Here is a 27613-nt window from a genome sequence, read left to right as displayed (position 1 = left end):
TACCGCTTGAAACCGCTTGAAAACAGGACTTTTGGGTGAACGACATTTGTTGTCGTCACATGACCATTGTTCAACTTTGACCCTGGATGGATGGATGGATAGATGGAAGGATAGATAGATAGATGGATAGAGAGATCGACAGATAGATAGATAGGCCTAAATATATAGATATATAGATAGATAGGCCTAGATAATATCGGATTTGATCACATTTTAATCATTTAATCCACATCAAAGGCACTCTATGGGAATACTGAACAATTAATTATCCATAAATGATATACCATTTGAAAGTGTGTTTTCTCTACTTTAATATGAAAATAACTTGTAATTGACACTTTTCATTTCTTTTCAAGTTATTTGACATTATTTAGAATATGACCAAAATGTCAATTTTTCCTTAGAATTCCTGGTAGGATTCCGGCCTATTCAAAAAAAATTCTGGTAGCTAGAGGGTTAAAGCCCCCCCTCACCAACATCATATTATTCATTGTCATCGATTTGAATAGAATAGGAAATGAACACACATCTGCACTGCATTCGACTGCAGTCCCTCTTTGTTTTATCTCACCTTTCCTTTAATTCTGCGCAGCAATCGCAAAATCAGTTTGCGCAAGTACTGCTTTTGCTTAGAAACCATTTATTTACTAATTTACCTCAGGTCAGACATAACTATGATAGCGCCAGCCAGAAGTGATTTTTACCCCACAAAAAGGGGGAGGGGCCACGGAGGCATCCAGACCCTCTGAGGGGCAAATGATGGGAAAAGTTTGAGAACGACTGAATTAGAGCAAGATAGGATTCTTAAATCAAAACAGGGTGGAGGGAGATCTTTGAGATGAGCTTGCTCTTCTGCGTCTTCCTGTATATGCCATTGGGGTTGAATAAGACCAAACATTCCTCAACAACACAGTGTTCTTGCAGCTCGGGGAGCTTCACAAACTGACTGTCTTCAACCAAGTTGATCACTGCTGTGAGCGCACTTCTTCCATTTCAGCAGCTCTTGCCTCGAGTTCCTCAACGGGCCTCTCTGTGCAAGAATGCTTGGAAAATGTGAAACGTGAAGGGTTTTTCTACTAGATAAGTGGTTCTCAACCTGTGGGTCAAGACCCACTGTTTTGGGGGGGTGGGGTCATGATGTAAGGACTCTCAAAGTGAAAGACCATCACTGCATCCAAAGTAATCATCAAACAATGCTAAAATATCTGCCAAATTGTCAAATAATAGCCTATTAAAAAAAGACACATTGTTAAAATAGCCCATCTACAAGCCCACTACGCCTCCCAATGTGAGGAATTCTGGGCTTGTAGATCAGCTATTCTCTCAATATCTTTACATGAGAAATGGAGTCACACAAATTGGGAGGTTCCCAGTCCAAATATGATAATTTTGGGCGGTGACGGCCTAAAAAGGTCGAAAATAACGGTTCTAGATGGCGGCCATCTTGAATTTCGCTGTCAAAACAAAGTTTTATAACCAAAATTATGTCGGATTTGGAATCCTCATGGTTGACTCATATGAAAAAGTGCCTTCATACATGATTCTAGGTCATTCAGATCAAAAGTTATTTTTTAGAGATGCCGTCGGACGCCATTTTGAATTTGGCTCTCTAGCAAAAAAGCCCGGGATTTTTGCGAGGGACATGGGGGCTAAATCTTTTCTAAAGGGTCCATAGAGGTCAAATCAATCATCAAAACATTGTTGCCAGAGGTTGGTCACGGAACCTCCATTTATGACTCGACTACAGTGCTTTTGAAATCACTGGCATTGAGGCTCCGGTAAGCAGTGTTGACAGATTGGGCTGTTTCCTGTCATAATGGGATTATAATAGTGAACAGTAATGGTGTTCTGTACCTTTAAGAGGTTATGGCCAGTGCGCGAGTACAGCCAGTGCGCATGTCAATAACTGGCAGTTAGAAAGTTAAGCTACAAGAAGTAAGCTGTATCTGTTTGTGTTCCCTCTGAATCTTTTATAATATAATAATCCTTTGAGGAATCCTTGTTAGTGATGGGCATATGAAGCCTCATGAACCTTCTGGGACTTCAGCCTGATAGTGTCACACACGATTCAATGCCTTGGAAGTGTTATAGCAACCTGGCGACATCTGGTGGACAGTTCAAATTATGGCAGGCAAAAAATGCAATGTATACATTGCAGTAACCACTTGGTGTCACCATAATAACTTTGTGTTCAGATCCATTACAAAGTGATTGGTGGTGGCGCACTGTGGTAATGCGCCTGTGTACTACTGATAAGTTAAGAAGTGCTTGGTTCGAATCTAGTTTAAGGAAGATGTGTTGGTGTTATATTTCTCATTTTCACTGTTCTATCTCAATAAAGGCTCAAAAGCCCACACTCTAAAAAAAACGTGTCTATTTCATTTTATAAAATAATATCTTAATATTGTAGCTAATATACAGGTATATCGTTTGGGCTCTTTAAGTCATATAGGCCTAGCCTACTTTGTGTTTTTTGTATTGCCATGGCTAAAATAATCGATCATGATAAACGTGTGCATGCTGAAATATGACAACTAAAAATGTGGAAAAAGTGCTCAAGTGGTATACAAATGTCAGTGTGGGTATGTGTGAAAAAGTGAAAGAAGAGAGAAAGGGAGAAAAGAAGAGAGAGAGAAGTGTTCATACAAATGAGAAGTGTCAAGAAGTGTGTGCAAATGTGAGTAGGCCTTTGTGCTTGTGTATAGATACAGTTGTTTTATTGGGAAGTGGTTGGTGGAACAGGGTTTGGTGGAACAGGGTTTGGTGGTTGGTTGGACTTTGTTTGCAAATTTTTATTCAGAAATAAAATCTGCTCCACCACAGAGGGCTTCAGCCGGTTCCTCTTCTTGCTGACAATTTCACCAGCTTTGGAAAACACCCTCTCACAGGGGACAGAGGATGCTGGGGTACACAAGTATTTCACAGCAACTTGGTGCACGTGAGGGTACAGCAACTTGTGAGTCTTCCAGTACTCCAGGGGATCCTCCGTCCGTGCAATATGAGCATCTCTCAAGTACCTATAAAACAAAATAATAATCAGTTGCGGTTTGTGCAGGGCAGATCATAATGATAACAATTGACAAAAATATTTACCTCTGAACTTCTGCAATAGCATTTGCTGTAGCATTCATGCCTCGTTCTCCAACATGGTGGTCCAGCAGGCCCCAGATGTTATCCTCATCCACGGAGGCTGCTGCTGCTCCTGGTGGTGGTGGTGGTGGTGGCGGAATGATGCTGGAGCATTCCCTCACCAGTCGGTCCACCGCTGCAGTGGAGCATGAGGAGCTGCAAAATCCCATCTCTTTGAATCGAGGATCCACCAAAGTGGCCAACGACAGCGGTGTATGCTTTTCTAAAGCAGCAAATTTGTCACCAAGATTCCTTTGAATATTCTGTGCCAGTGTCATGGCAGTTGGATGAAGAGTAGTGGTGGCACAGTGCCTGGTGTTCAGGTGCTTTAACATCTTCACCATCGGTATTACTTTTGATCCAGAGACCCTCTTCTCCTCAGACAGCTCCACTGTGGCCGTCTTGAAGGGTTTGAGTACCACCAGACTCTGCTCAATGGTGGCATACTCCTCTGCAGAGAATGGGACGATGTCTGTTGTGAGAGAAGCCAGGGCGGCATTCAGTGGCCCTCTCTGCTCAAATACCCGCTGCAGCATGTCATATGTGCTGTTCCAGCGGGTATCTACTTCCTTGATCATCTTGTGCTCTGCCATGCCCATCAGCGCTTGTACCTCACAGAGTTTTTCCTTGGCCTTGGTGCTACATTTAAAAAGGTATACCATTTTTCTGGCCCTTGTGCGGATCCCATCCAGGTCAGTGGTTTCATGAATGGACCTTTTCACCACTAGGTTTAACATGTGTGCAAAGCAGGGCACATGGCGCAGGTTGAGAATGTTGGCGCAGGCGATCATATTTGAGGCACTATCAGTCACCAGACTGGTGACCTTCCCTGTAATGCCCCACTGCACCATCAGGGCTGTTTTGGCCTCTGCAATATTTGCAGCAGTATGGGCCTCAGAAAACTTCCTCACTCCCAGTAAGATGGTTGCGAGTTGCATTTCGGGTGTAACATAGTGGCATGTGATGGCTAAGTAGGCATCCGTATTAATGGATGTCCACATGTCAGAGGTCAGACTGACGGCAGACACCTTCTCCATATCCAGTCTTGCCTTCTCTTTGGCGTCATCGTATCTCTTCTGGAGCATTGTTTTCATTGCCTTCCTCCCTGGGATGGTATATGTGGGGTCCAGAAGATGAACAAAATGTTTGAAATCATCACTTTCCACCAGGGAAAATGGCAGCGCATCCTTTACGATGATGTTCAGCAGGGCCTCATCCAAAAGCTGTTTTCTGGGAACTGCAATACAAAAGACACTGTGTTAAAATAGGCCTGCTAATGTATGGAAGTGTACAGTTGGTAAAAAGGGAAAACTATACATCTTGCAATTAATCATATTAGACCTATACATTATTTCAAATTTAAATAAGCTAAAATAATTGCATTTCTGTGTAACCAAGTGAAGTAACAATGTGCATGTGACCAGATGAAGTGAAGTGACAATGTGACTATTTTTCGGTGGTATGGGTGACACTTGAAAGGATATTAAGTGCGCTTTTTCAAGGTGATTCCCGGTGCTCCCAGTGACAAATGCTTCCCCTCATCCTTTGGTGCTCCTGGCGAGATGAAACAACATTAATACAATTTTCAAGTGCAATACACCATATATGCATGCAATAATGACACATTTTTAAGACCTCCAGTGCTGGCATTGTCTCCTTGGGTGCTGGATGTTGCTTCAGAATGGTAGCAACGAAAGTGGCGCAGCATGGAGGAGGTATTCCCATTGAATGTCAGCTCCTTGCGGCACACCAAACATCGAACCTTCGGGATATGTATAACTTTAAAACTTGTGCAACAAGACAGTCATGTTATCTTAGACAGTGTTGAAATAAAATAGAATGTGTTATAAAGAAAAATGTCTCACATTTCCAGGAGAAAATTGTTCGAAATGCTGCCAGATGGGAGAAGTCCTCTTCTTTCTCGGAGGTTCCATGTCGGAGTGTACAAACTTACTCTCCCTCAAACAGCTATAATAATTATTATTCTAGGCTAATATGAGACAATAACTGCTAGGCCTACAGCTATTCTGTTCAGGCTATAATAATAAGGATAGGCTATATAGCTATATATATATATAATAAGGCTAATATAAGCTATGAAAATATATAATATAGGCTACTATGATATAAACTAAGATATAGGCCAGGTAGGCTATAATATAAACTACTAAGGTATAATATAACTACAGGCTACAATATAGAAAATACTGGGAATATGGGGGATTAGGAAAGGCTATACTAATACTAATACTACTAATACTAATACTACTAATACTATATATATAAAGGCCTAGTCTAAATCTATCGATGTACTATGCTAAAGAACTTACAAACTAACTCTACACACTAAACCCTGTTTTTTTTTTTTTTTTTTTAACTATCTATGACAAACTAATACTCTAAACTAAGCAACTAAGTCTAAACTAACTGATTGACTAACTAAATAACAACTATGCTACGTACTGTCTAAACTAAACTGAAATTAACAAACTATATGAACTGTCCACTAACTATCAATAACGCAACGCACACTCAAACTTCTCTCAAACGCCAATGCAACCACACGCCAACTCAAAACCCACGAAGTGCGCGCAATTCCCAACTCGCTTTAAGCGGAAGTGATACTCTATCTGAACCAATGACAACTCGCAGAATGTGAAGCACAATCTAACACATCTAACATATGTCGCCTTCACGGGCTCGGGACCTCTCGAGACAGCTGACGACACTGCTCACGTGACAGCCAAGTTCTGGACTTTGGCACATGAACGCCACTGATCCCGGAACAATCGGAAATCATGCGTGTTTTGTTTTGGTTCTCTTTTCTTTTTTTTCACCTCCACTTGAGCCTCCACACCCACGACATATCATTTTAGCTGAAGTAAGCCAAATTAAACAGTCAGAGACCAGCATTGCTGTCATATAGAGCTCGAAAGTGACGTCACTTCCCCCGATTTCATGGGACCTCAACGGCGTTTTTAGCTGAAAATCGTAGCATGTAATCCAATGGCGGTATTAAAATGGCATTTCGATCCCCTTCGAGTTGTGCCACGAGCTCCATATATGTTGTTTCTGATATTTTTGCCTAATTTTTCGTATGAACCCCTAAACTTTTTAGAAAGCTGTGTTTCTTCACATTTTTCATGCCGACGGCCTCGGAACAAAACATTGATACTTCTGCTTGAATAATCTTTATCTATCCTCTTAAACAGCATATTTGGAGCCCAGCGCATATCATGACTGAGATCAGAAGATATTTACTCGCTACCATGTTGTTAGATGGTCAACTGAGGTCCCGTGAAACGCGGAACTAAGGGGCGGGACTTTCGAGCTCTATATGCATCTGCAATTGAATGACATCAACTGGTGTTGTTGATAGTGATTACAAGACGATATTTTAGCTTTTATGATACTGTTTACATGTCAGTTGCATGCATGGGCGCCATGTTGATGATGCGTGTGTCGTCACACAAAACACAAGCTCGGGAACTCGTTGTTCTATACTTCCGCCAGAGATCAACCTCGATAATTATCGATCTGACATTGCGTCACCAAATGTTCACTCCCACTTTCCCGAGGTTTTAGGTCGGCTTTCTGGGGATTCTCGACTTTTTGAACGAGGTAATAGTCACATGTTTTCTCACGTCAGCAACACACGCTCCAACACTGTGGCTTCAGCTGACACGCCCATCTTGCTCGACGCACGCTCCGAAGCTCCGTGTCAAAATTCCCATCACTAATCCTTGTGTGGACATTGGCATTATTTACATGGTGTCAGAAGTCGTGACGGACAACGGTTTCAAACAGAAAATGGCGAAGTTTAATCCACCGGAGAACTTTAAGTTTGATCGTCCGAATGAATGGGCAGATTGGCGTCAGCGTTTCCAACGTTATCGGACGGCTACAAAACTCTTCAGAGAAGATGGAGATGTACAGGTCAGTTCGCTGATATACGCTATGGGCTCTGAGGCTGAAAACATTTTCAAGTCATTCACTTTCGACGAGATGGGAGAAGAAGATGACTACGATACAGTATTAGGAAAATACGACGAGTACTTCTTCCCCAAACGGAATGTGATTCACGAGCGCGCTTGCTTTTACCAACGGTCGCAGCGGCCCGGTGAGAAGGCTGAAATGTTTATCAGAGCACTGTATGAAATGTCGGAATACTGTGACTTTGGGGTTCATAAAGAGGAGCACATCAGAGACCGTATCGTGGTGGGGATACTGGACAAGGAACTGTCTCGTAGGCTACAGCTTGAGTCGAAGCTAACACTTGCCGACACTGTACAAACTGTTCGCCAGTCTGAGGAGGTGGCATTGCAGGTGCACCAGCAGCAGGGCGAAGGCAGAGTAGCAGTGGAAGAAGTGCGCGGGAAAGCGACGACGAAAGGTAAACATCAAAGATGGCAGCCCCCACGAAAAGAAAACGGACAGACAAACGATCCGAAATGCGGCCGATGTGGCAAAATGAGACATGGCAACCCCGATACTTGCCCAGCTAAGAACTCTACCTGTAATAACTGTGGGAAAAGGGGCCATTGGGAGCGAAAATGCCGTAGTAGCAAAGCAGTGAGGGAAGTCACCGAGTGGGCAGAGGAGTCGCCGTACTTTCTAGGAGCGGTGTCCAACGCAAGAACATCTGATGAATTGTGGACTGTGCAGTTGAAAATTGGGGCTACACCAGTTAAATTCAAGATCGACACTGGGGCTGACACAAACGTCATGGGAGTGGAAACATTCAGCAGGCTAGTTCCCCAGAGACAACTAGAGCCCTCCAACATCACACTGTACAGCCCTGGCGGTCAGCTGGACTGTCTGGGGAAATTCACCACCAACATCCAGTACAAAGGCAAGCCCTACTCGTTCCCAGTGTATGTCATCCGAGGCCAGACAGCAAACAACCTGCTCAGCAGAGACACAGCAACCACAATGGGACTGGTGAAGCGCATTGAGGAGGTTCACGGGGCGTTTGGTGAGCATGGGACTCTAAATACTGAGCCAGTAAAGATCCAGCTCAGGGAGAACGCTCAGCTATACGCCGTGCACGCTGCCCGCCGAGTTCCCTTATAGACAGGTCATCAGCTGGGAAAATTAGGTCTTTCGTCCTACCGCACTTTTCTCTGTGGATTACTGACCAGAAGGCCTATTGGAAGAAATTAAAACATGGGGCCACGTCAATTTTTGCTCAGAATTCAATATGGCCGCCATTTTCCAAAATGACTTGTTTTCATGCATTATTACATTGTACTATAAGGTGATATTCATGAACGATTTTTAGCACTATTCTGTCCTACAGGTATTTCCTTACATACATGTCTACAAAGGTTGACTAAACTAAAACAAATGAAAATAAAGTTGGCCACCTTGCAATATTCAAAGGAAAGTGCTGAAAATTATGATTGAAATGCACATACAGAGTCTATGGCTGGGAAAATTAGGCCTATTGTATTGTCAGGGTTTTCACCGGGGTGGGCAATTATTTTGGCTCAAGGGCCACATTGGGTTTAGAAAGTTGAAAGTTGATGTCGTAGGCAACTTGCCCGTGCCAATAATAAGAATTGGTGTACGGCAGCATGTTGTGATATGTGATCTAACTGCACTATTACCCTACGCGGAGTAATATATAGAATGTTGGCCGCGCAGTTGCACTGTATTCTGTAATGTGTCTATCGGTTGTTGTTAGTTACCAGTTGCCCAGTAAACAGTAATCAGCTGAGCTTTATATCCGAGACTCCTCGTCCTTGTGTCTTAAGTTATTATTATACAATAACACTTCATGGTGGCAGCGGAAAAGGATCGCTAATAACGCCATACATCACTGCTTTGCCTGACGGAAGTAAACAAGATTGTCCGTGGATAACTTTGTTTTCGCCACCGGTGAAACCCCAACGGCAAGCTAAGTGGCTAACGGTTTACGCTCCAGACCAGTAAGGTAAACAATGGCTTCACATCTACCAACAATGAACTGGTCGGACCCAGATCTAAGCGAGGCAATAGCACTTTTTAAGCAAAAGATGTGCCTTTACATAGAGGATGAGGAAATAACCGATGAAGCTAAGAAAGCTAGGAAAATATGCCGAGGCATAGGAGACGAAGGACTCAAAAGACTTAATGCTAGCGGACTCAGCGACGAAAATAAAAAGAAACCGGAGCAGTTATGGACGTTTTTCGAAGGACAGTTAAAATTAAATGTGAACTTTAGGATACACAGACTTCAATTAATGCAATACAGACAGAGACCCGACGAAAGTATCGATGACTTCATTACGAGAGCCCGAACGCTGGCGCTGAAATGTCAGTTTGACGACGCTGAACTGAATGAGCGCCTTATTGAGCTCATTATAGCCAGTACCCCTCACGACGCGCTGAAGAACGATCTGTTCAGCAAACCCAAAGGCTACTCCATCGCCGAAGTGTTAACAGAGGGGAGGAAATACGAGGCGCTGTCAGCTGGCAACGAGCAGTTAAACCAACTGGGCATGACCACTGCCGAAAAGGTCCACGCCATCCACCGAGGACGGGCATGCCAGAACTGCAGCAGAACCCATCCACCGCGTCAGTGCCCTGCCTACAACGACGAATGCTCTGCGTGTGGTGCGAAGGGACACTGGGCGAGGTGCTGCAGGAAGAACAGACAACAACAGCCAGGCTACACTCCACAGAGCAGCTGCGATGAAGGACCACCACGACCGCAGCTGCCGCAGAGAACTGCCTCCACTCCAGCCTGGACAGCATGTCACGGTGTGGAACAAGGAGAGGAGGACCTGGCACCCAGCAGTCGTCCAGCAGAAATGCCAGGAGCCAAGGAGCTACATCGTCCAGACACCCAATGGGCGCATGCTGAGGCGCTGCAGGAGTCACCTACGGGGCCCCTACAACACACCCGCACCCACACAACAGCACACCACACAGACACAGCAACAGCACGCTACACACACACAGCAACAGCGCACCACACAGACACAGCAACAGCACACTACACAAGCACAACAACAGCACACTACACAAGCACAACAACAGCACACTACACAAGCACAACAACAGCACACTACACAAGCACAACAACAGCACACTACACAAGCACAACAACCTGCTGTGAGCACAACACACCTGGCAATGCCACAAAGGCTGGGTAAACGGCGAGGTCACAGTGAACAGACAGAGACTGCACCATCCTGTGAACCTGTAAGTAGAGCACCACTAAACACCAACTACCCTCCGCCAGTCCGTACACGATACGGAAGGGATGTGGTCAAGCCAGCGCGCTTTAAGGACTACGTCCAGTAAGACATGTTTTTCAACTTCGTTCAGCTAAGAGACTGAGTGAATGATTTTCTAAATGAAAAAAAAAAAAAAAAGAGTTCCAGTTGTCAATTTATAGTGATTACCAAAATTGAACAATATGTCAATATGTCTTGAATTAATTTAATATGCCTTTTGCTTAACAGTGAAGTTGAACTTTTTAAATGAAATATTTATGGTTGAAGTAATATGAAGTTAATGTATAAGCGCAGAACTTAATGAAATATTTATTGGATTGTTTTTATAGTTAAACAGGGGGGATGTTGTGATATGTGATCTAACTGCACTATTACCCTACGCGGAGTAATATATAGAATGTTGGCCGCGCAGTTGCACTGTATTCTGTAATGTGTCTATCGGTTGTTGTTAGTTACCAGTTGCCCAGTAAACAGTAATCAGCTGAGCTTTATATCCGAGACTCCTCGTCCTTGTGTATTAAGTTATTATTATACAATAACACTTCACAGAATACTGTAATTACACCATTGTCAGTTATGCCATTCCTGCTAATTGTATCTACAAACCCCAACTCCGATGAAGTTGGGACGTTTGGTCAACAGTGAATAAAATCAAAATGCTATCATTTTCAAAACATTCAATCTATTCATTAGATGGAGAATAGTGAAAAGACAACATATTAAGTGTTAAAACCGAGAAAAAATATTGTTTTGGGGGACATATGTACTCATTTCTAATTTGATAAATCCAACACGTCTCAAAAGAGTTGGGACGGGGACAATAAATGGCAGCAAATGTCTGCACACTTAACACTTAACAGTTAAATACATTAACCGATGAGATGATTTTATATAAAAACAGTGTTAATTCCTATCTTGGACATGATTTCACCAGCTTAAATGGTGGGTGTATTCCTTGTCATGTTTTGCAATGTTTTCCTTTCTGTAGTGCTTACAGTGTGACAGGTCTTGACCAAAAACCCACCATTTTATCACCTGCTGGTCCTTATGATGGAGCCAAACTGTTAAAACATACGTAGTAGAGAATGCAATTTGACCTTGCTATGTGGCAGTAATCGAAGATCTCCCTTCAAAATATAATGCATGAGTGGCTTTTCATGCTGTTTAAAACCCATTTATACCATTCAACACTGTATTTAACTCTACAGATGAGTGAGAACATCTTAACCAATGCACTACTGCACCCGCATGCCATCATGGAAGCTGACTTTTGAAGCTAGCACTAACACAAGTTGGATGGTCCATTTTCACTGTAGCACAGGATGTGCAATGCTCTATTATTGTCAAAAAGAATGGACTTCTACAACTTCTGCTGACTTTTGTAAGCAAAGGACAGTTTCCCATGTCTTCTGGGTCTATTTCAAGTGAGCTCAGGTGCTTAGGAGAACATTACACCCCTGTCTCATTTTCATGCATTAAGCATTCTTAATATGGTAAATTTTCAATAGCTCTAATTCCTGGAGTGCTAGAGTGAGACTACAGCCAATATATATTTCATGATGTCATGAACCTATACAATGATTTTATTAACAAAAATATGTCTTATATACACTCAATCATGGTAAATCAAAGGGAATTCAAAAATGTATGTAGTAACTATGGTAATTATTCCCTTTGCATCTTTAATTCGGAGTGACTCAGCCTCTCTGTGATGATCTTATACCTGGACACCTATATTGTCCGTCAGTACAATTCATTTTGAAATGTTCTTCTTTGTTGTTTTATCTTATTTGGATGTTTACTAAATTTCACTGATCCCCGTCTCAACTCTTTTGAGACGTGTTGGATTTATCAAATTAGAAATGAGTACATATGTCCCCCAAAACAATATTTTTTCTCGGTTTTAACACTTAATATGTTGTCTTTTCACTATTCTCCATCTAATGAATAGATTGAATGTTTTGTAAATGATAGCATTTTGATTTTATTCACTGTTTACCAAACGTCCCAACTTCATCGGAGTTGGGGTTTGTAGATGTAGACATTAGTAATCTTAGGTTTCCAAGACGCTTGTTTTAGGTAGCGCATTGAAGAATGAGTGACCATGTGAGTCTGCATTTTTTTTCTGGGAAAGGCTCTGAGGGCCGCATGAAATGGCCTAGCGGGCCGCATGTGGCCCCCAGACCTGAGTTTGCCCACGTCTGGTTTTCACAGTAGATTCCAGACCAGAAGGCCTATTGAAAAAGATTCACCAGCTGGTTGCAATCTCAAATGTGCTCCAAAATTCAAAATGTTCTGTTTTTCAGAATGGCAGACTTTCATACATTTTTCTCAATACTGTAAGACCATAATTATCAATAAAGACAACCTATTTTCAGTGAAATTCTGTCCTATCTCCTATCTACAGACGTGAGTACAAAGGTTGGCAACAGAATGATGTAAATATATATCTTGCCCCTTTGAAATATCCTAAGGATTGTTGTCAGAAAATGATTGAATTACACATACACAGTTGACTGCTGAAAAAAGGCTATTGACCTGCCAAACTTTTCACATTAGATTACTGACCAAAAGTTTTTCAGGCCTACATGTGTTTGCATAAAGCAAGGGTGAGTGTGTGTGCGTGTGTGCCCGCACGTATCCCCCGCTCATCTTTCCCCTGCTCTACTGTGTCTTTCCCCCACACACTATTCTGCCTCCCCCACCCCCTGACTCATCCCCCACCCACCCCCCTTTCTGCCCCCTAACCCCCTCACTCATCCCCCCCATGCTGCTCTGCCCCCCACCCCTCACTCACCCCCCACTATTCTGCCCCCCACGCTCACCCCCCTGACTCATTCTCCCCCCACCCCCCCACAAAATACTCGCCCACCCCCAATCTAATGTGAAAAGTTTGGCAGGTCGACACCTCCGACTGAACTTACCCCCCCACACAAACACACACACTATTCTGCCCCCCTGAACCCCCCACACTATATCCCCCACCACTTCACTCATCCCCCCACAAACTATTCTGCCCACCCACCCCCTAATTCAATCCGACTCATTCCCCCCACCCCCCACTCTGCCTTCCTACCTCCGCTCACCCCCTCATTTATCCACCCGCTCCTCCACATCATTCGGTCCCCCCTACCTCCCACACCCCCACACATACCCGGTCTACTGTGTCTATGTCAGTGTATGTAAAGAAGCACACTGGCCACACACACTTGAGAAAAGCGCACTCAGACACACACACATACACATACAAACGCACGCACACGCACACGCACACGCACACACACACACACACACACACACACACACACACACACACACACACACACACACACACACACACACACACACACACACACACACACACACACAGTTTGGCAGGACAATATGCCTTTTTTCAGCAGTCCACTGTGTTTGTGAAATTCAATCATTTGACAACATTCCTTTGGATATTTCAAAGTGGCAAGATATATGTATTCATGCATTTTTCTAGACAATCTTTATACTCATGTCTGTAAGAAGTAAGAAGACAATTTAACTGAAAAATAGGTAATCTTTATTGATAATTATGGCCTTACAGTATTGAGAAAAATGTGTGAAAGTCTGCCATTCTGAAAAACAGAGAACATTTTGAATTTTGGAGGACATAGATGGCCCCAAGTTTTAATCTTTTTCAATAGGCCTTCTGGTCTGTAATCCACTGTGAAAACCCTGACAGGACAATAGGCCTAATTTTCCCAGCCATAGACTCTCTATGTGCATTTCAATCATTATTTTCAGCACTTTCCTTTGGATATTGCAAGGTGGCCAACTTTATTTTCATTTGTTTTAGTAAAGTCAACCTTTGTAAACATGTATGTAAGGAAATAGGACAGAATAGTGCTGAAAGTAGTTAATCGTTCATGAATATCACCTTATAGTACAATGTAATAATGCATGAAAACAAGTCATTTTGGAAAATGGCGTGCATATTGAATTCTGAGCAAAAATTGACGTGGCCCCATGTTTTAATTTCTTCCAATAGGCCTTCTGGTCAGTAATCCACAGAGAAAAGTGCGGTAGGACGAAAGACCTAATTTTCCCAGCTGATGACCTGTCTATTACCCCTCATGGCCAAAGTTCAGGAGGAACTAAAGCGCATGGAGGAGAACGACATCATCGAGGCGGTGACCGAGCCAACAGACTGGTGCGCGCCCATGGTGCCTGTCCCGAGAAAGAACGGCAAGGTGCGTATCTGTGTGGACTTAAAGCGCTTGAATGAAGCTGTGAGGAGAGAGAGATACATCCTTCCTACTGCAGAGGAGATAACAGCAAAGCTCAGCGGTGCAACAACATTCACATCGCTTGACGCAGCCTCCGGGTTCTGGCAGATCCCTCTGCACCCTGAAAGCAGCAAGTTGACCACCTTCCTCACACCATTCGGGAGGTACGCTTTCAAAAGGCTCCCGTTTGGCATCACCAGCGCTCCTGAGATCTTCCAGCGCAAGATGGCGGAGACTCTACAAGACCTCGACGGCGTGGCGCTGTTCATGGACGATGTGTTGGTGTACGGACAGACAGCAGAACAGCACGACCAGCGCCTCAACAAAGTGCTCGAGCGGATCGAGTCGGCCGGCCTCAAGCTCAACAAGGAGAAGTGCAAGTTCAGGCAGAACACTCTTCAGTTCCTGGGCCAGGTCATCGACGAGTCAGGGGTGAGACCAGACCCTGACAAGGTAAAAGCCATCAGAGAGCTACCAGCACCACACAACATCGAAGAGCTGAGACGAGTGCTGGGTATGTTCAACTACCTGGGGAAATTCATTCCCAACCTCTCCACAATAGGCCAGCCACTGTACGCACTGCTCAAGTCCAAGTCAGCCTGGGTATGGGACCATGCCCAGCAGGAGGCATTTTGCAAGATCAAAGAGTGCCTCTCCACATCTCCAGTGCTGAAGTTCTATGACGTGAACAGACCAACTGCCGTCTCAGCTGATGCCAGCAGCTATGGCATTGGCGGTGTACTGCTTCAGCTCCACGACAACGACTGGAAACCAGTGGCGTACTGTTCTAGGAGACTCACTGATGCGGAGACCAGGTACGCACAAATAGAAAAAGAGTGCCTGGCGAGTGTGTGGGCGTGTGAGAGATTTGAAAAGTACCTGTATGGTCTGGAGGACTTTAAGCTTGTGACAGACCACAAACCCCTCGTTCCCCTCATGAACAAGAAAGATCTGGACAATGTGCCTATACGGTGTCAAAGACTGCTCATGAGGCTCATGCGATTCAAACCAACAGCTGAATACGCACCAGGAAAGACACTGACTGTGGCTGACACACTGTCACGCAGTCCACTACCGTGCCAGCAGGAGGAGAGTGACACTCACAACGAGGTGGCATGCTACATAGCCGCCATCGTGGAGACCATGCCGGCTACACCAACGAGGCTGGAGGCCATCAGAGTAGCCACAGCGGCCGACCCCAATCTACAGCTGGTGTTGCGGTACATCAGAGCAGGGTGGCCAGAGTACATTGGGAATGTACCAACAGCAGTACGTGAGTACTTTCCATTCAAAAATGAACTGTCTGAATTCAATGGCATTGTCACCAGGGGCAGCCGAATGGTGATTCCAGACACGCTGAGAGAGGACACACTGGACCGCATTCACCATGGGCACCAGGGACTGACCAAATGCAGAGAGCGCGCCCAGGCGGCTGTATGGTGGCCCGGCATCTCCGGTGAAATCACACGGAAAGTCCAGTCATGTCAGGTATGCCCTGAGTTGAAACCCTCACAGCGCAAAGAGCCCCTGATCTCAACTCCACTACCCGACCGACCCTGGAAGAGAATCGCCATCGACCTGTGTGAGTACAAGAGACAAACTTACCTTGTTGTTTCAGACTACTTCTCGAGATTCCTGGAAATCCTCCACCTAACAACAACAACTGCTTCACAAGTCATCACAAAGCTGAAGGCAGTCTTCGCTAGATTCGGCATCGTCGACGAGTTGGTGAGTGACAACGGTCCGCAGTTTTCCTGCCAAGAGTTCAAAGACTTTGCTAGAGACTTTGACTTTACACACACCACATCTAGCCCTTACAATCCCCAAGGCAATGGACATGCCGAGCGGGGAGTTCAGATAGCAAAGAGGATACTCGCCCAAAAAGATCCTCTACTCGCCCTCATGTGTTACCGGTCCACACCTTGCACTACCACCGGTGTGAGCCCAGCAGAGCTGCTGATGGGCCGCAAAATCAAAACAACCCTGCCAACACTGGAGGCGAATCTTCAGCCACAATGGCCTGACCTTGTGGCAGTCAGAGACAAAGACACGAGTGAGAAGCAAAAACAAGCCTTCTACTTCAACCGGCGACACGGCGCGAGACACTTGCCATCACTGCAACCTGGTGATCCCGTCCTTGTGCGGCTGGACCACCAGAAATCATGGCAAACACCTGCTGTGATCACCGGAGAGAGCATCACGCCGCGCTCCTACATCATCACAACGCAGCGCGGTGAGAGAGTGAGACGCAATCGGCGTCATCTTCAGCACGTAGCAGCAGCAGCAGCAGCAGCAGCAGCAGCAGCAGCAGCAGCAGCAGCAGCAGCAGCAGCAGCAGCAGCAGCAGCAGCAGCAGCAGCAGCAGCAGCAGCAGCAGGCGTCATCCCCGAGTGCCAGCCAGGCGGTTCCAGTCATCCGCCTGATCCAGCACCAACCACCGACACCCCTTTGCCAACCAGCGGTGTCGTACCACCTGACAGGCCCGTCAGACCTTTCTACACGCGGTCTGGCAGACTCAGCAAACCTGTTGAGAAACTGAACCTGTGAAGGAACTAAAAAAAAAAAAAAGAAAACATGTTCATTGTGAAATCCATGTTGATATTACCTTGTTTAACTTACTCACCTTTCTTTCTTTCAGAGATTGGGAATGGACTGTGGGGATCTACCTAAAAAAAAAAAAAAAACCACTATCCTTTGATTGCACTTCTCGAATGCATATTAAGAATGTTTAGTAATACTGTGTTGTTATGAATGCACTATTGTGTGTATGTTTGAAATATTGTTGTGCCTTGCTTACATGAGAGTATCTACACTTAAAAGGGGGGGATGTGATATAATATGTTGTTTACCTATAAGGGAATTTTAAATCTTAAAAGGGGAGATGTCATAATGTGATTATAATAGTAAACAGTAATGGTGTTCTGTACCTTTAAGAGGTTATGGCCAGTGCGCGAGTACAGCCAGTGCGCATGTCAATAACTGGCAGTTAGAAAGTTAAGCTACAAGAAGTAAGCTGTATCTGTTTGTGTTCCCTCTGAATCTTTTATAATATAATAATCCTTTGAGGAATCCTTGTGTGGACATTTGGATTATTTACATTTCCCACCCAATTGGGCTGCTTGAGATAGCCGTCTGCGGGTAAAAATGGCATTTTACAGGAAAACTCGCCCAATCTTTCCCATCGACATCAATAGAATTGGGCGGGATTTAGTGCTTCCAGGTGGGTTTTGAGCATTTTTTGGGCTGGAAATCATCAGCCTCATCTGGCAACACTGCCAGTAAGTCACTGGCATAGCTAGAAAGGAGAAGCTGGACCACACTGCAGCTTAGTTTTCAAGACTTTATTTTTTGCACACACCCGACCAACGTTTCGGTGTTGCTACACCTTCTTCAGAGTCAAATGATAGCAAGAGAGAGACACACATTTCAAGACTTGACATTCACAGGTGATCCCACTTGGTTTGGCTAAATTGGTCTCATCTCATTGCAGGTAATTGACCCCACCCCCCAACACCAGGACAAGATTGCAGACAATTAGACAGAGAGGCTTCGTAGAAAGGCATTTTGTATTCATACTCTAAATTCAGTGGAGCCTCAGGGCATAAATGAGGAACACAATATGTCTTCCTCTCTGTAACAAATTGTTCCAGCATCGCGGCTGTGGTCTTGTAATAATTGTAGCTGTGGTTTTATTGACAATGTTCTTTGTGTATTGTTTTTTTCACTTTTTTATTTTGATTTGGGAATTTGGCAAGCTGTCTAATTGTCTACAATCTTGTCCTGGTGTTGGGGGGTGGGGTCAATTACCTGCAATGAGATCAGACCAATTTAGCCAAGTAGGATCACCTGTGAATGTCAAGTCTTGAAATGTGTGTCTCTCTCTTGCTATCATTTGACTCTGAAGAAGGTGTAGCAACACAGAAACGTTGGTCGCGTGTGTGCACAAAATAAAGTCTTGAAAACTAAGCTGCAGTGTGCTCCAGCTTCTCTTTTCCAGTGATGTCTGTCCCACTGTGATGCACCTGCAAGCAGGGTTGCCAGATGAGGCTGATGATTTCCAGCCCAAAAAATGCTCAAAACCAGCCTAGAAGCTCAAAATCCCGCCCAATTCTATTGATTTCTATGGCTAAAATTGGGCGGGTTTTTCTGCTAAATGCCATTTTTACCCGCACACGACCATCCTAAGCAGCCCAATTGGGCGGGAAACAGCCCAATCTGGCAACACTGCCTGCAAGCTGAGGGAGGGATGATGCATAGAGTCCCAAATAAATGGGTGTGGCCTGTGGAACTTGAGCATCGCAGTGCATTATGGGGATTGTTGTCACAAATCCACAAGCACTAAAAAGTCATTTTCTGCCTTTTCATGGCCAAGAAGGCACCAAATTAGAAATGCATGTTACTATTCTACTATAAATATGACCCACTTTCAGTAACATATTCATGTCTCCACCGGTGGATTGCCCCTTTAAAGAGGTACAAACTTCATTCCATTTATCATCTGACGACAGCTCATTTCAGAACAATATTTAATTTTAACTCAACCAACTTTGAAAACTCTGACAATTACATGGAGTATCATGGAGTCTCACAACAGCAAGGCGACTGGTCACAGTGTATGCGTACATATGGCGTACTTGTACTTGCATATTTGTACTTGTTTCCTATGCACTTCGTATCTTTTAGTGATAGCAGACACTTTTTCGTCTGTTTCTACTAGAACATGGCTAAAGTAGGCTAAATACTGCGCCCACAGGTATGTGGCTGCCCCCCGCTGTGTGATGCCAGCGGGCTGCGCTGCACTACAGACAGATCAGTCTCATCTACTTTTCCGCATCTTGATCAGGGACATATGCCGGTTAAATAATGTTTATAGCGAGAAAAAAAAAGACTTCTTTTCTTACACTCGAGCTATCCAGATGAAATGTAAGACCTCCCATGTAAATATAATACCACACTTCCAAAATGGTGAAATATAAGGCTTTATAAGGCAAAAACAAATATTGAAAGTAAGACTTTTTAAGGATCCGCAGAGACCCTTGGCTATGATTATGTCTATGAGTATGGGGGGCCAAAATGCATTCTACGCAATGTAATGTAATGTAAGTTAAAAGGATATTGCAGCCAAATAACAACCTGTCTTATCTGAGACTGCAGAAAACTAGTCAGCCCCACCCTGATTGGCCGACTGGGGGGATGACGGAGGGGGCCTCAGCATTAGCTCAAAGATAAGGCAGGGCAACTGCGTGTTTGTGTTTTTTTCTCTTGGGGCTTATGAAGGTCCATAACCTCCAGACATACGTGTTGAAGGCATGAAAGTGAAGGTGAGTTATATGTTGCTGTGTTTGTTCTGTCTTTGAATATCTCACATTGAATTTTGTGTATTCATATTGCTGGATTACTGATAATAAACAATGAGTGGTCTGGCTTTCCTAATACACAAGTTGCATTGTAAAAACTTTTCAAGGTTGTCTCTATGTTAAGTACTGTAAAAGCGTTTTTCACAACTTCACTATTTTCACACCAAATTTCAAGGTGTACCTAAGTTGCAATTGCAGGCTAATATGTTAATAGAAGGTGTAAGTGTGAGTGAAAAACAAAAACATGTTTGCTCATTTATAAAGCAGCTGTCCTAAAAAGAACTGTCATCCAGCAAAATAAATACATCCATAAATTGATTGAAACATGCCGCACACCTGTACGAATTCACGTCATTATAATATATATATAATTATTTATAATATATATATAATTTATATTATATAAACGACATCCTGTGTGTGTGTGCATGCACATGTGTGCATGCATGCACATGTGTGTATGTGTGCGTGCATGTGTGTGTTTTCATGTGTGCGTGTGCAAGACTTGTGCGATCACGCCAATTATTCATGAAAGGTCTGTGCTAAATTACCCAGGCTCCGCCCTCGCAGTGACACAAAGTCATGATAATCAGGCTAGTGCTAAATAGCTCTTAATTACATAATTGTTTACAGGGTCCTGGATGGCCTTTTAATTTAGAGGAAGACAGTAGTGTCTACTAGAACAAAGGGGACATTAATGGAGCATCAAAATAATATTATTTTCCTCTAATTTGGACAACTAAAAAGGCAAGTAAACACAATATTATTTACAGAGCAGTTAAATAATGTGGGACAAACATTTATCAATATTTTCATTTTGATGTAAACACAATGGGCATTGTGTAGGTAGGACACAGTTTTTTTTTTTTAAAGTTTGGTCTATCACATCAGATCAGACAGTCTATCATCGGGACCGCTGGTAAGAGGCCTTTAATGATATGGTGTCCCTTCCATTGCTCATGGCTCCATTGGCCCAGGCTATCACCAGAGCGCTCAACCCAAAGGAGAGGAGATGGGGGCATCACAGAGGGGGCCTTCAAAATACCAAACTCCACAGTTTTCACTGTCTGTTTCAGCCGAATGCTTCCGTGAACTAGAGTAGCCAACCAGGCTCCATTGCCCCAGCATCAGCAACAAATGCTTAGGTCTGTCTTGCTTTTTTGGGTGGGGGTTACATCTTTATTATTTTTGATAGGACAGTTTGAGAGATGACAGGAAGTGAGTGGAAGAGAGAGATGGGGGAGGATCAGGAGATGAGCTCAGGCCGGAATCGAACCCGGGTCCCCGGCGTGACAGTGTGTCCTACCGTTTGAGCTACGGCATGGCCAGGTCTTTCTTACTTTGTGCTGTCCGCACACAAAAAAATAAGAATAAATGAAAATGTGATTTTACAGCATCAAGTGATTTTACACATGATTTTACAGAAGGATTGTCCCTTTGATTGTTATACAATAATGGATGACTTCATTATGGGAAATTCACACTAAACAGACATCAGGTTACCCGATAATAACACATGTTCTGTATCAAAATGAAGATGTACAGAAAGGCATGCGATATCCTAAAGCTAATGTCATTTCTTTCCTCACAGGAAAATGCTTCCCCCATACAGCATTCTATTCCTGTTGCTGCTGTGGCTGATGGGATGCCGTGGTCAAGCTCCTGGTGAGGGCTGTTCCAACTGCGAAGTTTTCGCCGAGAGTGTCGTAGCAGTGCCCACCACACTGAAACCTGGGATCAAAGAGGTGTACTTTGTGGGAAGTGCAATCGATACAATTCCAAGAGGGGCATTCTCCACAAATCCTCAGCTTGAGAAGATTGAGTTCCTTGGTACTACAACGCAGTTCATTGAGCCTGGAGCATTTGAGGGTTTGAAAAACCTTTTGACGATTGAAATCTCTAGTGCAAGGCTGGACTCAATTCCCCAGGGAGTGTTTAGGGACTTGACCACTCTGCAAAGCCTAAATGTTAAACTGAACAACCTTCAGAGTTTAGAGAGAGGCATATTTGATGGCCTTGTGAACCTACAATTTTTAATGCTGCACATTAACAATATAACCGAAATTGAAGAGGGAACATTTGATCATCTACAAAATCTTCAGACGCTTCACCTGGGAAGAAATAAACTTACCTCTGTTTCTCCATCTCTGCTCTCCCAACTGAAGAATCTCAAAATGATTAGATTATATGAAAATGAATTGACATCTGTACCTGACGGCATATTTGACAATCAAAAAGAACTTACAGAGATTGGTTTACAAAACAACAAGATATCGGACATAACGCCACAGTTAATTCCACATAAAAGTAAATTAGTTAAGCTATTTCTAGAGGGTAATCTCCTGACACAGTTGCCAACTCAGATGTTTCTTGACTTTCCAGCACTGAAAACATTAACACTACATGATAACCAACTGACAAATCTTCCCCAAAACTTATTTGGAGATGTGCCTAGGCTTACTGAGCTAAGCTTTAAGCACAACAATCTCACATCACTTCCTGTTGGGGGTTTAGGAGGACTTAAAAAGCTTCGCAAGTTGGATCTATCTGAGAATAAATTTGAGCATTTGATGACAGAGTACTTTGAAGGTCTGGACAAAGTCACTGATCTGAATCTTCAAAAAAACTTTATAAACTCCATCACACCAGAAACGTTTGATAAAGTGAAAGCAGTAACGAACCTTAAGCTTTCTAAAAATCAATTAACATGGCTACCGGAGGATGCATTCAGCTCCTTGCCAAAGCTAAGTAAGTTATACCTTGATGGCAACCCTTGGCACTGTGACTGCAAACTAATACCCTTTTATTACTGGTTGGAAAAACAAAGCAGTATATTAAAATCAAAAGTAAATTGTGCCACACCCGAGAATTTGAGAGATAGAGAGATAATCCTTTTACAGGAAGAGGACTTTGTTTGTCCGACTACATTGCCAACCACCACAGTTTTACACACCACAACACCGTTGCCCACAACAACAACGACCACACTGCCAACCACAACTACCACCACACTGCCTACAACAACTACCACACTGCCTACAACAACTACCACACTGCCTACAACAACTACGACACTTCCAACAACAACTACGACACTACCTACAACAACTACCACACTTCCAACAACAACTACGACACTACCTACAACAACTACCACACTTCCAACAACTACAACACTACCTACAACTACAACAATGCCTACAACTACAACAATGCCTACAACAACTACAACACTTACAACAAAAATGACAACAACACTGCCCACAACAACAATGCCTACAACAACTACCACACTTCCTACCCTAACTACAAGAAAAACATCAACAACACTCGCTACAACTACCCTAACTACCACATTACCCACAACAACCTCCTTAACCACTATAGTAGCAACAACAACCACAACAACTCTTCCAACAACATTCCCAACCACTACATTAGTGCCTACAACATTGACAACAACAACCACTGCTATGACTACCACAACTGAAATGACGACAGTTCGGACAACCACACTGCCTTCCACAACGGCTTCTCCCATCACTACAACAGCTCTTACCACCAGCCTAACCACAAATTTATCATCAACAATACCCACAACTACTCTTCTACCAACGACTCCAATGGAAACGACATTGCTAACAACCCCAGCATATTTCATCTGTGTGGACATCCCTTTCTTGGAACAGACTCCTCCCTCTTCACACAGCTCAGGATTCCATGGCAACCCCAATGAACGCTGTAAAGAAGAGATGATATTTTACTCTGCCCTTCTTGCAGTAGAGGTTGTTTACACTTTGGTGCTTGCCAAGTTCACCTACTCCCTCTATTCTTCACTTCAACATGGGGAGAGGCTGTACAACAGGGTCAGCCTGACCCACTTCTCTTACAAAAAAGAAATCATACTAAGGCCAGTAACTGAGACAGCTGCACTATGAGAGATAATTTTGTTTGACATTTTCATCACCATCAACAGATCGATTTCACATAACTACACAAATAGGTTAATTGTGACAATGACTTGTCTTTATTAAGTCCAGAGCGGCCCAAAATTGGATAACCCATTGTACACTATATTACGTAACAACAGTATTTGCTAACCAGCCTTGACTCGCATATGGACTTAACTGCTATCTCATTCCTAACCAGGATTCGATATGATATCGGTTCACCTCCTGAAGATACCAAACATTTTGGACAATTCCATGCTCCCAATGTTGGGAACAGTTTGGAGCGGGCCTCGTCCTCTTCCTGTGCACCAGTGCATAAAGCAAGGTCCATGAAGACATGGATGACATGGTAGTGTATGGATGAACTTGACTGGCGTGCACAGGGCACACCGCAAACAGCTTACAGTATACATCGGCCTTATGTAGATTTGTGACGAGCACAAAATGAAGGGAGTTAAGCTTATAATGTCCTATAAAAATCTCTTGTTACAACCTGTAACATACAGAAGTGTGGTCCATATACGTAGAGGCGTACATCTATTTTTCTTCTTCTTAATTTGGGTGCATCTTATATTTGCGTGCTATTTAGTCCAAGAAATTATGGCAACATTATTATTACAGTGTTGTTTTACCTGTATGGACGTGATAGTGTAACGCAGAGGCACCCTGGCCCACTGTGTGTTTCCCCATATGATTCCCTCTCTGTCTGTCTGTCTATATGAATGTCTAATGGTGAATGTGTGTGAATGTGCGTTTGTATCTGTGCGCGTGAATGTTGTGTCCCACTCCCTCGTGTGTCTTCTAGAATTCTGTGTGCCAATCAGTTTTGGGATGAGTTTTTATTGGGTGGAGGTGTCCGGGCGGGAATAATTAAAGGCTTATATAGGATAAGAGGTGGGGTTATCGATAAGGATCGAATCAATGACGTCCAGTAACTTGTAGAGTGCGTTCCAATATGTGACCTTGCTTCCTCCACTTGTGCTTGTGGCCTTGCCCCGCCTCCTGGCCCCTCCTCCGTGGAAAAAACAATAAAGTTTCCCAGCTGTCAGCCTAGCCACAACAACTTTTTGGGGGACTGTTTTTCATTCACCATCCCAATTGCAAATGAGAAAAAGACTTTGCAATTGAGCTTTTGCAAGATATTGAAATATAATGCTGTTGTCAGTGATGTCATCATGACATATTACTTCCTGGTACGAGGCCACAAGCACAAGTGGAGTGTGCAAGGTTGCATATTGGAACGTACCCACTGTCAGAGCTGAGGAGAACTTAATACGTTTGATAATGTAGAGGGGAGTTGGATTTGGTAAGGATTAGTTTACTGTTTATTGTTTTCTTGGGGGACACCTCCTATTGCCCACCTGTAGAGTGTAAGTGTAACTGTGTATTCGCTGCCTCCGTCATCCTTTTGAAGTGGCTATACTGCTCAGTGCTACAATATTATTTCATCGTGACTGTTTGTACAGTGCCTCCTAAAGTCATGAAAAGGGGAGAGGGGTTTTGCTTTGCTGGCTTCTGTTTTCTACAACCACACTAAACAAGTGGGCCCATCTCTGGGTAATTCCGAGTAAATATGCACACAACCAGTATGGAAACTACTTAAAGGTGCACTGTGCAGAATGTGTCCAGAATGGGTACTGCAGCGATGCTGCTCATTGAAACCAAATTTGATCTTTTCATAAATATTTACTAAATAATAAACCAATATTTACTAGTATTATCAAAGTACAACATGTTGCTAGTGACACAGAAAACGTGTTGCATCCAAGACCATTAATAAAATAAAATGTAATTCTGAATAAAAATTGTATTCCGGTTTGAAAACATCACATAAACACTTCACAATTCAGAATTAAGGTTATTCGGAACTAAACTCTATTCCAAATATAGTCAATGGTTCATTCCATTGTAAATTCCCAAAAACTTAATTTCTGTATCATGAAGGCTATATGTTATTGGTTAATTTGGTTTTTAAACCATTCTGGTCGTTCCACGCATGTTCATTGCTATGAGATGACAAATAAAAAGATTCAATGAGCACACTGCTGTTGCCTGTTTATCAGCCCCAACAGCTCACAGTTGCATGCATCTTATAAATGTTTATACATGGTAGTTGGTCATAGCATCATTCATGCTCAATTCCTTAATTCATTTGTTTGATAGTTTGTTTGTTTGTTTTGGGGCCTGCCTGTGAATATGCAAATCATTTTAAAAGCTCTCTGTATTATGCACTACTCTGAGACCAGAGGGCAGTAAGGCTGCAGGGTTGTGTGACAACAAGCAACACCAGGTTATAGGCCTACTTCATCAGGCAAATCGTTCTGATAGCCGCCTTAAATGTATCCTGCACATCACTTTCGGCCATTTTTTGCCATTTCTTGCTAATCTCAAGGTTCACCTGAAAGATACAGGAACTAATTGTGATTAAAACAAACAACTCACCAATGCTATGTAGGGCCTACACCACTAAACTCTGATTCTACGTAAGTGGATCAGTTGCACTCACACCCAATAGTTATGACTGGTTGCTTGATTATTCATTTCAATGCCTTTGGCAATGTAATACTTGAACATATTCTGCCATCTGGAGGACACCTCATCTATAACACCACCATCAATAATTACAACAGTGGTTCCCAAGGGGTCGCAAGTATTCAGTAGGCTTTTTCCTGTACATTTCAAATGTATATGTAGCAATCAAGACAAACTGGGCTACTTCACAGCGACTAGAGAGCCAGGGATGACTGGAGCACTCAGCAACTTTATAGAGGGTTTTTGTTTTGGTGCACAACGTGACTGACGTTTCAGCACACTTGCACCTTCCTAAGTGAAACGTCAGTCAGTTTGTGTGTACCTGAAAGCTTTGTACTAGTGTGTCCCTCACGTAGGCCTATCTCATACTATACTTCTCCCAACCATGATGCCCCACAATCCATGCTGGGGTTCCTCTCACCAGTTATCCTTCCTTGAATAGTTGGAAGTTGCCTTTGTTAGCTCTTTGCTCCCTGCCACCAAGAGAAATACTGTTCTGTCCCTTCTGTTTAATTTATGGTGAGCTTTGTTTACACCATATAGAGCTAAACTGAAAGCCACAGATTCTAAAATCTCAGTATTCTTCAATGAAATGTTCTCAAATACTAGCTTTATGTATGTAGCCTACTATTTACAAGGGGTTTTGTTAATTAATGCAAAGTGGTTAATCATAGGAACGTATAAAAGTCAGAACCATTACTATTACTAGTGTTGCAAGTTCTTGTTTGACCCTTTTTGAACTAACTGCTATGTCTATATACTGGTACAGTGCATATTGTGTAATACAGGTCATTTCATTTTAATTTGCTAAATATCACACTGGTGGCATGCCACTTGTTGACGTTATAGGCCTACTTGTTATCATGATCCACTGAAGCAGATTCAGTGCATATCTCATGAGGCGTGTCGGCTTGAAATTTCACTATTGAAATATTTTTCTGGCATTGTGAACTCAGGCCTTATGTCATCACAGACACAGGTATTTGGTGGTCAAACTGAATCATAACATGTGAAGTATTTTTACCTTTCCATTTCGTCCAGCAGGGGGCAGCCTTATTTTAAATTCCCAAGCATGGGGCCCAGCCGTGGCTCTAGTGCAGACGTGGGCAAACTCAGGCCCGGGGGCCACATGCGGCCCGCTCAGCCATTTCATGCGGCCCTCA

The 27613-nt window shown here is 43.4% G+C and overlaps 1 protein-coding gene across 3 annotated transcripts in view; it reads left to right on the top strand.

Moving 5' to 3' along the window:
* The window catches only part of LOC134451065 (carboxypeptidase N subunit 2-like), a 34774-nt gene extending 9588 nt beyond the window's left edge, over positions 1 to 25186 (top strand). Inside the window, exons 1-2 of one of the 3 annotated variants that reach the window (XM_063201213.1) lie at positions 19844 to 19932; positions 21560 to 25186. In XM_063201213.1, the coding sequence (XP_063057283.1) occupies positions 21564 to 23906 (2343 nt within the window). In that variant the 5' untranslated portion in view covers positions 19844 to 19932; positions 21560 to 21563 and the 3' untranslated portion in view covers positions 23907 to 25186. Of the gene's footprint in view, positions 1 to 19843; positions 19933 to 20819; positions 21298 to 21559 lie in introns of those variants that run through there. The other 2 variants (XM_063201212.1, XM_063201214.1) reach the window with 2 other exon arrangements.
* The last annotated feature ends 2427 nt before the right edge of the window (positions 25187 to 27613 follow it).

This window comes from Engraulis encrasicolus, chromosome 6 (assembly GCF_034702125.1).
Source record: "Engraulis encrasicolus isolate BLACKSEA-1 chromosome 6, IST_EnEncr_1.0, whole genome shotgun sequence".
In the NCBI taxonomy this organism is placed as follows: domain Eukaryota; kingdom Metazoa; phylum Chordata; class Actinopteri; order Clupeiformes; family Engraulidae; genus Engraulis; species Engraulis encrasicolus.
Note: the sequence above shows the minus strand (reverse complement) of the source record. Positions and strands in the feature narration are given on the sequence as shown.